A 15,177-nucleotide genomic window follows, 5' to 3' on the forward strand; every position below is an offset into this window, starting at 1 on the left:
TCTCTCTCTCTCTCTCTCTCTCTCTCTCTCTCTCTCTCTCTCTCTCTCTCTCTCTCTCTCTCTCTCTCTCTCTCTCCCTCCGCAGCGAAATCCAGGTTCTAGTGCTCCCAACACTTCAGCAGCCGCGTTCTGCTTTGAAGCGTTTCTTTAGAAACTAGCTCTCACGCTAAAGCGACAGTTCGCTCCTCCCACACTAAGAAAACAGGAGGGGAGGGGTCAGCTGCAGGAGTTCATCACAGGAGCTCATCCTGTGCAGCGGAGCAGAGAGGGAGAGAGACGAAGTAAACAAACAAGCAGGAAAATGAAACTTATCGGTGTCTTTTTTTTACCGACCTCAAAAAAAGTTATYGTGCGATTAATTGATTTATTGACTATCGCGACAGGCCTAGATTGGAGATCGTCCGATACTTTGATAAGATCGGTGGAAAAGATAAGCTTCTCATCTATCTCCCAAAGTTTCTCAGTTTTTCAGTAAAATAAGACTGGAACATTGAAGGTGTATTGTGACCATATTGTGACCATACTCTTTTACATAGTTGACACCTGATGGTGTCAACTATGTAAAAAATAGGTATCGGCCAAAATCTGAATCTGCAGATCAAACTTTTCAAAGATCAATTGACCAGAAAACTACAATCGGTGCACCCCTAGTCWGGACCTGCCTGCTCAAGCTGCTGCCCTCGTGACTCGACTCTAAAACAAGCTGTAGATAATGGATGAATTGATTTTGGAACAGTATACATCATGCTGTATATTTGATTTGATTCAGTCAGTGGGGCTGTACAAGGAAAAAGAGACACCTTGTTCTAAATTAAAGAAATGCTTTGTAACACATGAGTACACTGTACGGCGAGTACCCATACTTTTCTTGAAAAAAACTGGACACCCCTAKTTCTTACATTTACTTTGTAAATGTGCTTACTTTTTTGTGGTAACTCCTCAATTGTAATCAGGTTTGAAGTATCCACTATAGACGATCGTTGAGATTGTCAGGAAGTTCATGCTTAGGTTTTTATATTCCCAGGATAATCTTCAATGAGTCTGATCCTGTTTCCTTCTGCTACTCGCAAACTCTTTGACCTTGTCATTTACTTGAACTTTGAGATGGTTTTGTATTTATTCAAGTTGCTTGTGTTAAACGTGCTAGAATATGTTCCTCCTCTACAACTTTGCTGAGCATAATTTGCATTCTGGCTTACTTTTGTCAAAGCTGCAGTGAATTGAAAATYGTGACTGGAGTAGAAGACTAACAGCCAAATAATAATGAGGGTGCTACAATGCTAATCCATTGGCACCCTTAATTAAACGGAAGAGAACAAAAGCCAGTAATTTGTTAACAAAACCCCACTGGTTCCATTTATTTCTCCTTCCAGTTCAGGAACATAAACTTTTTGGGTCAGCCGGTGATCATGATCGATGGGTCGTAAGACGATGTGAGGCAAAGTTGCTGATACGTTCATACAACTGCATAGTTTTAGGCTTGAAAATCAGATGCACTCAGTTTGCCACTAAACTCTGATTGTCTGTCAATTACACCGCTAAATGCAACTAAATGGATATAATGCATCTTTGGATTACATTACACAATTTCTATTGACCAAATAGCCCAACACCTGATGTCTGTGTAGGCGCCATGTTGAGTGAATAATTTAGAATAATGCCGGGCTTGAAGTGTGCCGTGTCTTCGTTTCAGTGAGTGCTTCAGCGAGACGATGCATTAAGWGGGTGAATGAAAGGTTGACGACGAGCTTTGTTGAAGCACCTTCACACTCTCATACACGAGTGACCACCTGATTAATAAATATGAACTCTTCCATCGGGCGTCTACCTGTCCGCATGTTTCTCTGGTAGTTTAATGAAAAGCTGTTTCTGTAGTCACCAAGTGTGTGATCCCGCTGCTCGTAACGTCCTGTGGCAGGTAGAGGAATGAAACAAACAAAAACAAAAGATGTCTGTTGTTAGCAATGGGTTTAAATGTGTGTCGATGCTTGTGCCTGAGAGGCTCGCTGTGGTAAATTCATGTGATGAGGGCAAACATTGAATCTTCATAATACGCTCGGGGACCAGAACATTGGTTGGTTCAAATCGATCTCCATTAAAGTGGAGAACAGTGAAGAGCAGCCAAGCTGTTATTCTCTGCTCAGATTGGATTGTGCACCTGAAGATGATAAAAAAAAGAACAAATATATATGCTGTAGGAGTACATTGATAGCTCGATAAACACATTTTTCATCATTTCTGCTAAATAAGAAAAACAAATGTTCTCTGCTTTATTTTATTTTTTTTCAAGAGCTTATTTAGGATGCCCTAAACTTATAAATAGAAAAATGGTGATGCTCTTCACTTCCTAGAGTTAAAGTGGTGACAATGTGTGGCAAATTAAAATGTGCACATTATATTACTCAGTCAAATCCAATTTATCACAGTCCAATGTGATTGAGTTTTCAATAAATATAATCTGTTAAAGATTTTAGGAAAAGACCAACTCTTGAAAAATGTAAATAAAAACAAAATGGAAGATGTTTAAACATTAAAGGAGAGAAGTCATGCTTTTAACTAGTCCTTTTTCACATTTAAATCTCATTATCTTTCATTCCTCATGCAGTACTCATTTGGAATAACAAAAAAAAGTTCTTGATTTCTTGGTTAATCTCGTTGTTATGCTCAAAATTTAACTGTGACTCCAAGATGTTTAGAGCTTCTCAAACAGCTTGCTAGAGCAAGTTGTTTGAGAAGTGATATGCATCATGTTCTGCAGAGCTAAATAAACAAAGAACAAGATAAGAATGCTGTGAAGGAATTTTGGTTTGTTCAAAGAAAAGAAACAGCATTAAGAGGTGATTCAGTTTCCTCAGTTAAAACGCTCCGGACCTCATGTTCTATCACAATAATAATTTTGCTTTGGTCAGTGTTTGACCTCTATCCCTTCATCCTTCTGCTGGACTCTACAGGATGAGTGAACATGATACTAACTTTGTTGAATTTGTATCCTCATATTGTTTTTAGACAGAATGTGGAGAAATTTTGATATTTTGACCATGAAGCTCGTTCATGCTCTTTTCATTAAAGTCCTTTGGTTCACTTGTTTGGTCCGGACCAAATAGTGGACTTTGTTTTTTGTTTTCTTTTGGTACAGTTTGCACTCATATTGTGCTTTTTGCAAGTGGACTRTAATTTATAAACAAAGCCACGTGGGTAATGGTCATTGCTTCCATTGGACAGAAATGACGGGAGCAGGACCAAAAACAGACCCGGAAATAAATATGGTGCTGTTGATACAACTATTAGGAATATCAAGAGCTGCTCATTCAGTGATRTTTTGCGATGATATTCTTATAATTTTGGAACAGAGTTGTCAAATGTGTGCCACAACCTAAAGAAGACGAGATGCTCCACGTTCCCTGACCCAAAACGGCTCATAGTTTTTTAGCACAGTGTTAGCATTAGCAACACTGAAGTGCGAACCAAATGTGTCAGGTGTGAATACATCCATATTTTAAACCACAGACAGCTACCTTCTACAATAGAGTTGTCTTCATAGTATGTAAAATGTTTAACAATTTTTGAGTCAGAAACATGTGAGTACGTATGTTCAGGTCTCTTTTTCCAAGAAAACTTCAGTTCTTTTGATAGTATCCTCATTTTAATATTCTAGTAAATATAGTTCTCCATTTTGTACCCCTATTTTTTATAGTCTCTTATGGCTTAAGAGCTGCAGCATCTTCAAAACTCCTTATTTCTACTATTGTTTATACTATTTGTTTTAACATAAACACTATTGTTCAGTGTCTCTTGGTTGAGTTATTCAACATGTAAAAATTTATGTTTAAAAAAAAAACTGCAGTTTTTGCCCTACAAAAATTTTTTTTAGTGATTAGTTTAGTGCTGACTTTGTATTATTTTTAAAGATACCTTCTGGATACTTTATTTTATTTTATTTTGCAAAGCAGCACTATTTTGATTTATTGAAATAGACACAGTTCTTCTACATGTAGTTTTTGTGTGGGTCAGGAAAATAGAAGCAGCTAATCACCTCTTAAAAATTGCATTCAAAAGCAGAGATTTAAGTCTTTTTTAGCACCACAAAATGCAGCATTACATTTTTCTTAACAGGATGTTCTGTCAAGTATGGTCACTTATCACTTGTGTTCAAGGAAAAATTCATCCATTYAGAAGTGAATACTGTAGATAGCTCCTTGAGCAACCTCTGTTTGGAGAAATGGTTTGTTCTGACAAGCTAACAGCTCTAAGGTAAAAGCAGACAGTTTAAGAAAATTTTAAATAAATTTCATAATGGTTGGGCTTAAATGTAATTTCTCCATGCAAATAATTGTCAACAATGAATACAATTTTTGTGCAGAACAACAGAGCCAAAGCAAAACTGTAGAACGTGCTGTGTGCTCTTTTTATTTTATACATTAGAAAAGCATCACCCTCAGGTTTGTCAGTAATGGCATCATATTGTCTGATTTTGATGTGCCAGATTGCCAGGGTTGTTGCTGGACACTCTTATACCATTTTAAAAACGTCATCTCCCCGTCAGTGAACGAGTGACACCTGAACTTCAGCTAACACGACTCAGAGAGCAGGACRGAGTGAGATGGAGCAGCTGAAAGTCAGGAGAAGGTTAAGCTGTCCTCAGATTATACCGCAGCATTAGCGTCTGCCTAAAATAGCTAGTAGTGGTCTAAACTGTATGATTTAGTTTTACATCTCATATTTCACTTCAGCATGTAGAGGTGGGAGACTGATTTTTGTAACAGGATATTATAAACCTTTTGTTTAAATCCCTTACTATGACAGCAATGACAAAATGATTCCCATATGATCTTTATTCTAGTGCTGGGCATAGATTATTACAATTTTTTATTGCGATAAAGCACAATATTTTAATAGAAACAATGACTTTACTATGGCTGAATGTGTACATTTGTATGTTGCGATGCTTGAGCATATGGATGCTTATCTAAGTGAATTATGTATGAATTGAAATCGGACTTCACGTTTAATTTTCTGGCATGAAAGRTGATGAGCGATATCCAATCTTTCATAAATACTAAACCTTACATTGTTTTTAAAAACTGAAGTATCAGAGTACTGCTAGGGCCTGATTTGAAGGTGGTTGTATATCCATCAACTTTACAACCTGTCTAGAACATCCTGTCAGCTCTGTTTTTAGTTGTTCTGTCATTGTTTCCAGCTCTGTGATAATAATAAACATCTCAACATCTTTTTAGAGCTTTGGGGTGTCGTGTGACAGCCACTGCTCTGGTTGTGGGGATAATAACAGCAGCAACATGTTTTGATAGATGTTCTTGCAGATTTTAGAGATGTTCAAACTTTAGACAGTCTTGGGTCAGTTTATTAGTGAACAGGTTAATTTTTGGTGATGTGCCATCAACATGCCAAGGTTCCTGCCACCCCCACTTAAAGAGGAGGCATCATTACTTCTAATAACACTGCTGCTACATTTTCACATTTATTACTCAGATAGAAGTATATAAACTAGGGTTTAAAAAGACTTCTCTAGCAGGATCAGCTTATTGCTTTATTCAAGTGGAAGTGTAAAAGTACTGGTTTTAAAACTAAAAATATAAAAGTAATGAAAGGGAAGGAAAAACATTACAGACAAAGGCTTAGGCTGTGCCACAGAGGCCTATAATTCACAACCCCAACTCCCCAAAAACACTTTTCTAAACATGACATATAACATGTTATATAACACAACATGACAGATAACATGCATGGCATATAACRTGTTATTAAAATGTTAATTTAGAGAAATTCAGGATAAACTAGGCCAGTGTTTTTCAAAGCCCTCAGAAATTTGGAGGGACGATGAGGAAGAAAATGCAAAAATAAAACTAAATGTTTCCAATCATTATCATGAAATCAAATCAGGTTTTCAATCATTTTAAAATATGATTTATAATAATATGTTAAAATGGTATTTAAGAGAGCATAAGATGTTTAACTTCTTTTGTTCAGTTTTCTCTATTTTCTAATATTTTCTCAACTATAACATCACAGTATTTGTGACAGAACTTATAAATAAGACCACCAACTACAATTTGGTGGTCTTCATTCTGGGTCAGACTCTGGCTCCAACATGTAAGGCTGGATGGACAAGGCTTCTGTTGTTGAAATATTTTATTATTTGTAAATATAAAGTTTCTGCACTGCTACATAGTTGTAAACTCTATGTAACTGTAATGGGATGTTCTGGAAGCTGGAGGAGGCGGGGTTTGAAGCTCTTAAAGAGACAGCCTCAAAACGAGTTGATCTGAGACACACCTCCAAAAAAAAAAGGTAAAAGAGGGGCTTGTGGAGTTACAATAATGAGGAATTCAAACCAAACATTGCAGTTCCTCTTCATATAGAACCCAACTGAATGATTTTAAAGTGGAAAAGGACAATTAAAAAGCAGGACACTTTAAGTAAGGTAACAAAGTAATATAGTTTATTTGACACTTTGGCATGGCAGCAAGAGTTTACAGGAAGTCCTCTTCATACACAAACCTAACTAGAGTTTAAGCTTCTTGGAAGTAGACATGTTTAAAAATGGTCCTGAGCAGCAACTTTCACTGTTTTTAAGATTATTTTTTTAAAAAGTGTTTCAGGTCTTTCCTGCTTTTTGTCCTGCCTTGTGTCTGTGTTTTTTAATTTATTTATTTATTTCCTTTCATGTGCGTCCCAGATCTGATCCACTGCACCAATGAGATGAACGTGAACATTCCCCAGCTGGCAGACACGCTTTTTGAGCGCACTGCCAACTCGAGCTGGGTGGTGGTCTTCAAAGCCCTCATCACCACTCACCACCTTATGATGTACGGCAACGAGGTATGAAATGAACACAACTCTTCCACGTGAACGTGCAGGCTACACCTTTTTAAATCTTTTATTAATGTCCACATCATCATCATTTTGATCAGTGGCATAGTGGAAGGGGGGGTCGGAGGGATGCAAACAGCACACAGAACTGCTGGTGATGTTGGACACAAATCGTGAATGATTGAACTAACGCCGAGTGCAGAGAAATGATTTTGCTGGAGGCAAGATGGAAAAACAATGATTAATAATCAAATAAATGAGCTTTACGAAAACGTGTTTTGCAGTTAAAGACATGTTTTTTTTGGGTTTTTTTACACATTCAAACAAAAATCCAGTTTGATGGTTTTGCTTTTTCCTCTTTTATGCCGAGATCTGATCAGAAATCATATCCGCAAAATGACTCAGCTAATATGTGTCCCTAAAAAGAGAATGTTTCTTTTTAATTCTTTGTGGATTTATTAATTTGCAGTCAGAAGCAGAGGGCATGCCGTTCATCAAATAAAACCCTCTTGTTTGCATTTATATTGATCCACTGCTCTTTTAGGCTGTTAATTTCATAGCTCCTTACCCTTAAAACATTACTGATTTAACACAATACGTTTTTACATAAGTCTTCTTTCATATTCAGATGGGCTCGTGGTCTTTTGGTGCTCGCTGTAGCGTCGACTGCTGAGTGCATGTTTTATGAAGACAGCAGCTCGAGTGTAGTGCTGCTTTGTCTTTTCTCATAAATCGTTMGACTGCTGAACTGTTTGTAATCATGCTCTGTAATTGCTTCTAGACCACTGGAAATGATTGTGGTTCCCCCTACCTGTGGGGGCCGCTAAGAATTGCAAGGGGTGCTGAAGGTTTTCACTGCAACGAGGTCRTCAGATTTAGATTTACGCATGTATGATGTAATAACGCAGAGCGAGAGCCGATTTCGGTAGTTCAGATGGAGGATGTGGAGACCTTTAGTCCCCATCTGCGCAGAAACAGCATTTTTGGTCTCTATAAATTGAATTCTTTTAAAATCGGGTTTCAAKGTAGATTAAAAGTYCCTAAAGTCAACAATTGCATTCATGTGTGGACAACCTAAACACGTTTTTGAAAATGACGTCATAGTCCCGTCATCCTAACCTCCGACCCCAACAATGAGAGCTTATCTGTGTTGAAAACACTGGTTGTTCAACTACAGTAAAACCTTTGTACATGTATATCTTCAATGGGCAGATAAGGTTGATAAACAATAGCATTACCTTAAAATAGAGCTGAGTACAAGCTTCTATTGTTGGACCAAATAATCTAAGGCTAAAAAAGTTTTTATGACTTTGGTGTATTGTACACAATACAAAAGATATCAAGTATTCATTYAAAAACATGTAGGATATGAGAATAGTTTACCAAAACTGGCACTTGTGTATAAATAATTTACCCTGAACCCTTTAAAAAAAGAAGGAAAACTTTGTCTCTTGGCTGAAATCATCCATTATGTTTGCAGATTTGAATGGACACAACGTCCAGGTAGTAGTAGTTTAATGTAACACAAAGAACTTTGTCATCAGTTCATGGAAAGACAGAGTTTATTTTTGTTAAATCAGCTCAACTCAGGGTAAATAAATGTGACAACATTTGATGATTTTGAAATAAYAGATGAATCTYRTTTCCACTGAACTTTGGTGTCTTTAGCTGTTTTGTCTTGGTTTTAAACAAATCTACAATTGGTTGTTATTTAAAGTATTTATTTGGAACAGATCCCTAAAAGACATTAATAAWTAACTCTGGCTAAATATTAACAGATTATATGGTTCATAAAAATTTCAAGCCGTGTCTGTCACAGAGCAGAATGTTTCCATTTTGGTATTCTGACTCASTGGATATAAAACGTTTATCTAGGCTCACTCATTGGCCACTTGTTCCAATACAGCCTCTCTTCTGTCKATTACCATTTTGAAAATCCCCTCTTCTTTGGAGATGCAACCTACTGGCCAGCAGCCTACACACCAAAATACTAAATTTGACTAAGCTTTGGATCATTCAGTAAGTCAGGCCTCCCACAACATTGTTTATCCTATTAATCAGACCAGCTATATCCCATCCTAATATAAAGGTCTTATCACCATCCTCTAAAAACTGAGAATTAGTTTGGGCTGATTTCTTCACGGTTTTCTAATTCTATGAATTCTGTTTTTGTGGGTTTTATGAGCTGGAAGCCAAAATTATAAAAAAATAAAAATAAAAAATACTTGAATCTACTGTGGGCCATGAATCTATGAAAGTTAAACTTTTTGAATGGAATTATGGAAATTAAAWGACTTTTCCATGATATTCAGATTTTTTGGAAAGGGTCTGTATTGCACCAAAGTGTTTGGGACAGAACTTCCAAATAAGGTCTGGACTTACCAAGTACAATTTGGTCATGTCTGTTCTCCTCTGGCTCTGAGTCAGACTCTGGCTCCAACATGTAAAACATGTAAGGCTGGATGGACAAGTCTTCTGTTGTTGACATCTTTCAATTCATTTGCAAATAAGAGGTTTCCTCACTTTTTAATCTAAACACTATCATCTAAACCAGATGTGGGCATCAAGTCCAGCAAGAGTTTGTTGGTTTGATCAAACAAATTAATAAGAAATAAATATGAAAAAGCAGTTTTTTTGTCTTTTGATGCTTTAGAGAGCTCATGTGACACCATGATTGTACAGGAAAGTAGGCGGAGCTTAAAGCACAACATTGGTAGTGAGCGTAGTCTGGTTTAAAAATTCAATATTCCAGCTCCTGTGAAATGGGAGGTTGTGTCTTTAATCCCAACAATGATAGAAAGTGGGGACAGTTAATCTACCAATGGGACAGATATGTCTTCATGGGTTGTTTTTAGAAAGAGTTTGCATTTCTGTTTTTTGATGCCCRTTTTTATTCGCGAGCATGAACACAYYAGTCAARGTCCCAGTTGTGACAAATTCCATAAAACTACAAACGCCTCTGATTCCATAACTTAGAGCTGGTTATTGTGAGCTATAAAAGATGAATGATTTTGCTCGTGGGCACATTTGAAATATTGTAAACAATATGTTCTCAGCAACACAAAACTGGCACACTACAATCCTTTTGTACACAAACACACACAATGGTCAAACACACCCAAAAGCAGGACACTCCCTGTTGCACATTCCTTTTAATTTCCGCTAATTTGGGGAAGCATTCCTTCCCTTTTTTAGCCTACATCACTTGGGTCGACGTGTTGTAACTCTCTTCCTTTTTGGTGGTTCTTTGTTTATTGCATAGATTTCTACATTTCCTCAGTAAAGACGAAAAGTTGAAAGTGAGATTATGATTTTGGAGTATTCTCACTGAAATCCCATAATCGGCTGAATTTATATTTCTTCAATACAACGTATAATCAGATGTAGCACTGATGTTACAGATGTGGAACCAGGCGGAGCTTTCGATGGTGATGATAATAAGACGGTTTGATAAACTCGAGACGTGGCATCAGAAGATGTCTCCATCCTAAAAAGATTGSTCAAGCTGCGGAATTTCCTGCAACCTTTTTGATAAATGAAATCACACTAAGTAGGTCACTGCAGCACAGCAGGAAGTGACTGAGTGGTATTCCCACACTGGTGGCTGATTTATCTCTGAACCATCTCTGCAGATTGAACTTTTTATTTATTTTTTATTCCATCTCCGGGTATCTTCTCTGTGATTGCAGCATAATTACATCCTCCTGTGTGTTTTTTTTAAGCCAGCAGCTCATAAACACAGTATTTCACTGTGTAGAATCTTTAGTTTAAATTTGTATCTATTGGACTCCTTTTCTACAACTGGAAAATGGAAGAAAAACCAGAATGCAATGATTTTTTCAAATTATTTTTTTTACGCCAGGAAAGACCCGGACATCTAAGATTGCTTTCATGAGAGAATCCTGAATCTCCTAAATGCAGATTTTATTCACAAAAAAAAAAAAAAACATAGTAAGCATAACAAATGTAAGAAAGTGTACCAATTTTAGGGTGAAAAAATATAAATTAGAATTTTATGGTAGCAACACGTTTAAAATTAAAAATAGTTGGAACAGGAGCATGAGACCAGCTGCTGGAGGTTTTGGAGGTGAATGTTGTCCAACTCTTGTCTGATGTAGGATTCTAGCTGTTCTAAAGGAATGGGTACTTTTTGCCGAAGTACTCTTATTTCAAAACCATCAAATATTATTAATCAGTAAGAGGTCTACGCTGTTGGCAGGTCAGTACATTGTATGGACTCTACAAAACCACCCTGTTGCAATGGATGCTGTATGTAGTTTGTAGTGTGTCATACACAAAAATACTTCATCACATGGCACTAACTGCAGTAATTGCAAAGTGGCAAATATTAATTGTTGACAGTTTTTCGCAACTTCCACACGGTACAATTTTGCCCATCGCTAGTAATTACCCCACCTTGATGTTTCAGGACCCCAACTTTGGGAGCCATTTCTCTGACTGACCTGTTGCTGATTAGCCTGTTGGTTGTAAAATGACCTCCAGATGTTTCCTCCTCAGCCACCAATTTCCAAATAACATAAAAAGGCACTTTTTTTTATTTAATTGTAGCATTTAATGTTTTCTATATTTCACTGTGAATGCAGTTTTAGATTTTTTTGGGGATTTGGAATATTGTTTAATTATAAACTGGTGGTTTTTAAAGGGATCCCCGATTAGTTGTAACATTAGACTTTATTTGAAAAACATATTTTAACTGTAAAATAAAGACTGTAAAATACTGTAGGCTGTTTAGTTTAGTAAATTTTTAAAAATATATTTTAACATGGACAGAGCCATTTTATTTACACGCAAAGCATTCTGGGTAAATTATGACATCAACTAGGTCATCGGTGCAAGGCTGCTAGTGAGCTAAATCCACCCTGAAGGTTAATCTTGGACAATATCTGATGATCGACTCTTTTAAATGAAACCAGAGAGCGTTGACAGAGAGGAGAAGGTAGAAATGACTCAGCCTGTAACTGAAAATATGGATGGAGGACAACAGAGCTGCTTCATGGAAGAAGAACCTCAGCTTAGCCTGTTAGCCTTTGCGCTAGCGCCCACGCTATATTGCCTTATATATATTAGCTCAGCGCTAGCGCGACAAACAAGCTAAACTGAGGTCCTCCATCTATATTTTCAGTTGCAGTCAGTCATTTTTGCATTCTCCTCTCAGTCCTGTGGATGGAGGACCTCAGTGATGAGAGGAGAATGTGTAGCGCTGAGCTAATACATATATATGGTGATAGCATCAGGGCTAACAGTAAAGCTAACAGGCTAAGCTGAGGTTCTTCTTCCATGGAGCAGCTCTGTTGTCCTCCATCCATATTTTCAGTTACAGGCTGAGTCATTTCTACCTTCTCCTCTCTGTCAACGCTCTCTGGTTTCATTTAAAAGAGTCGATCATCAGATATTGTCCAAGATTAACCTTCAGGGTGGACATAACTCGCTAGCAGCCTCACAACGATGACCTAGTTGATGTCATCATTTACCCAGAATGCTTTGCGTGTAAATAAAATGGCCCCGTCCATGTATTATATTTTTAAACGTTTAGTTTAAAAATGATAAAAACTGAACAGCCTACAGTATTTTTACAGTCTTTATTTTACAGTTAAAATATGTTTATCAAATAAAGTCTAATGTTACAACTAATCGGGGATCCCTTTAAAGTTTTCAACATTTGTCTTTTACATTTCAAACATTGCTTGTTTTCTAGTGAGTACATAAGTAAAGTTTCAAATATAAAAGTGTATTTTGTGGAGTTTAATAATATTGTTCTAAGAACTAAAGGTGCAGACCCATTTAATCTTTAATATTTCAGCTGCCATGGACCATTTAAAAAATGCAGTGTTTCAGTGCCAATATACTGGTGCTCACATATTTAATGTTGAAAGCAACTAAGTGTGCAGGACTGTAATTGAAAAGCTCATGATACAAATGTAGCCTCAGTAGACTGCAGTGGCTGCGTTTCAGTTTTAGCCACAGTAAGTGATGATTCAGGCTGTATCAGAGCGCAAGCATGTTCTCATCAGCCGACATTCATCAGGCCTGTCAGCGCAGCGCTGCTGACCGAGGCTTGGGGGCCAGGTGTGTGTGTGTGTGTGTGTGTGTGTGTGTGTGTCGCATCCATTATGGCTCGAGCTGCGAAAAATCTGGTTAAAAAAAATTGAAATCACAGAACCGACGGAACTGGGGTCAATAGACTTTAAAGTCCCCTTAGGAATAAAGCTTTTGCACAGTTTGAAGGTTCTTGTACATGGAGAGAAATCTTTATGCACGTTCCTGACTTTATTTTATTGTTTTTGTTTTGTACAAACACCTCACAGATCCTTGGTTTATTAGTTTGTTTCGGTTTTTGATTTTTAGACTAATGCTGTGTTTCAAGGTATCAATGGATGGATGGAAGGAAGGTATTTTAAAAAATACACAGATAAGGAAGATGAGTTCAGAGTAGAATGAAAACAAATGTAAAAGAATGAGGAGATTGAAAAGAAATGAAGTTAAGAAAGAAATCTCTTTGAAGTCTGTTACATGTTGTGTTGATGCTACACCAGTTTGGCTAAACACAATAGATTTTCTCATGAAACAATTGAGTCTGTGCATGGTTAAATGTTTTAGTGGCGCTGTGAAGGTAAAACCATAATGCAAGTCTACATGATGCACACTAGGGCTGCACAATATATCGCAAATTTATCGTCATCGCAATAACAGCCTGTGCAATAAGCATATCGCAAAAAGTGCATAAGTTGTAATAAATGGTTGGGTCTAATGTTTGTGTTTATGTATTTTGTCAGCATCAGTCTGATTAACAAAATGGACTGGAGATACCACATCAAATCATAACCACTCTGTCATGTTGTAATTGAAATTATAGTTTTTTTTTGCTCTAAACCCAGAGCAGAAAGACATCAACACTGCATATTGAATTATTTTTTCATTTATCGCAAGTCATATGAACATCGCAATATTAAGCACTGTTATCGCACATCACCGCTTTTCCTGTTATCGTGCAGCCCCGATGCACACAAGTCTGATTTTTTTTCAGGTTTAACATAATTAGGGGGGCAATGAAGAAATTTTGACACAYTAAGAAGCAAAAGTTCACAAGTTTCGCTTAGCTACTGCYCCTGCAAYTTTGAGAAAAATGGACCAAACCTAYGAGAAAAAAAAAATTCAAATACACAACATTAGCTCAGGCTTACTTTACATTAAAACATTAAAAAAAACATGGACAGCTGAATTTCACATGACTGAAGTGATATTTTGATATCTTCAAACATTATACAAAATCTTTTGGTGATTTGTCAAACAAGACACCCAGATCTGGTCTTCTTTGTTGGTTTTGAGCTCAGGATTTTCTTTGGAAGTTGAGGGACTTTTGAAGATGTCACAGCTCCTACATGATAAAAATCACAGTATTTTATTAATCCCAGGAGGAAATTGACTTTGTAACAGTTGTTACATGTAAAAAGTAAGCATACAAAGAATATCAAAGTAAATATAAATAAATATCAGAGGTGCTAAATACATATACTTCATGACAATACTTAATTCATTTAAGGATTTGTAATTTTACAAAGTATTTTTTAATCATAACTTTTATTTTTATTTAGTTACATTTAAAACAAAAAATATACATTTACTTCATATTTTAAGGCTTAACTCCTAGTTACATGTTGCAAATTGAAGTACAGAACTCTTCATGGAAAGAGTTGTTTATACAATCTGAAAAGTGAGGAGTTGAATTTACTTAGCAAAGTTGCATCAACTAGTTCCACTAAACTGAGTTAAATAAATATTATTCAATTTACTCAACTCTGTTAGTGGAACCAGTTGACACACATTTAAGAAAATTCAACACATCATTTTTAGAGTGTGCATAAATATGCTTTTACTTTCCTGATTATTGTGTGCAGTTTTGATTTTTACTTCAATCTGTTCTATTGAGGCATTTTTAGTTTATACTTAGTTTTGTTCTTTTAAGTACTTGAAATAGTACTGTGAGGTTGGAACCTAATGGAGACACTTTGGCCGAACCCAAACCACATACAAGCGCATCGTTGGAGATGGGGCTTTATTCAGTTAAAACAAGTTTTTATTGTGTCAAGGGGATTGGTCTATGTTTTTTGAAATGATGAGAAACATTGAAGGTGTATTGTGACCTTAACACCTGACAGTGTCAGTTATATAAAAAAATATTGGCAGCTTTTAGTTCTTTAAAGGGGTCCATGATTAGTTGTAACATTAGACTTGACTTGATTTGATTTATTGATTTAACAGGAAAAGATTAAAAATCAAGTCTGACTCAGCATAATTGCTGTTTTACAGCAGGCTCCTGTTCTGCAG

The 15,177-nt window shown here is 36.6% G+C and overlaps 1 protein-coding gene across 1 annotated transcript in view; it reads left to right on the forward strand.

Moving 5' to 3' along the window:
* LOC106527194 (phosphatidylinositol-binding clathrin assembly protein) overlaps positions 1 to 15,177 on the forward strand; it is a 108,035-nt gene that overhangs the window by 37,675 nt on the left and 55,183 nt on the right. The window contains exon 2 of the mRNA XM_014021997.1: positions 6,698 to 6,840. Coding sequence (XP_013877451.1) covers positions 6,698 to 6,840 — 143 coding nt within the window. The remainder of the gene's footprint in view (positions 1 to 6,697; positions 6,841 to 15,177) is intronic.

Source organism: Austrofundulus limnaeus, unplaced genomic scaffold (assembly GCF_001266775.1).
Source record: "Austrofundulus limnaeus strain Quisiro unplaced genomic scaffold, Austrofundulus_limnaeus-1.0 Scaffold314, whole genome shotgun sequence".
NCBI lineage: Eukaryota > Metazoa > Chordata > Actinopteri > Cyprinodontiformes > Rivulidae > Austrofundulus > Austrofundulus limnaeus.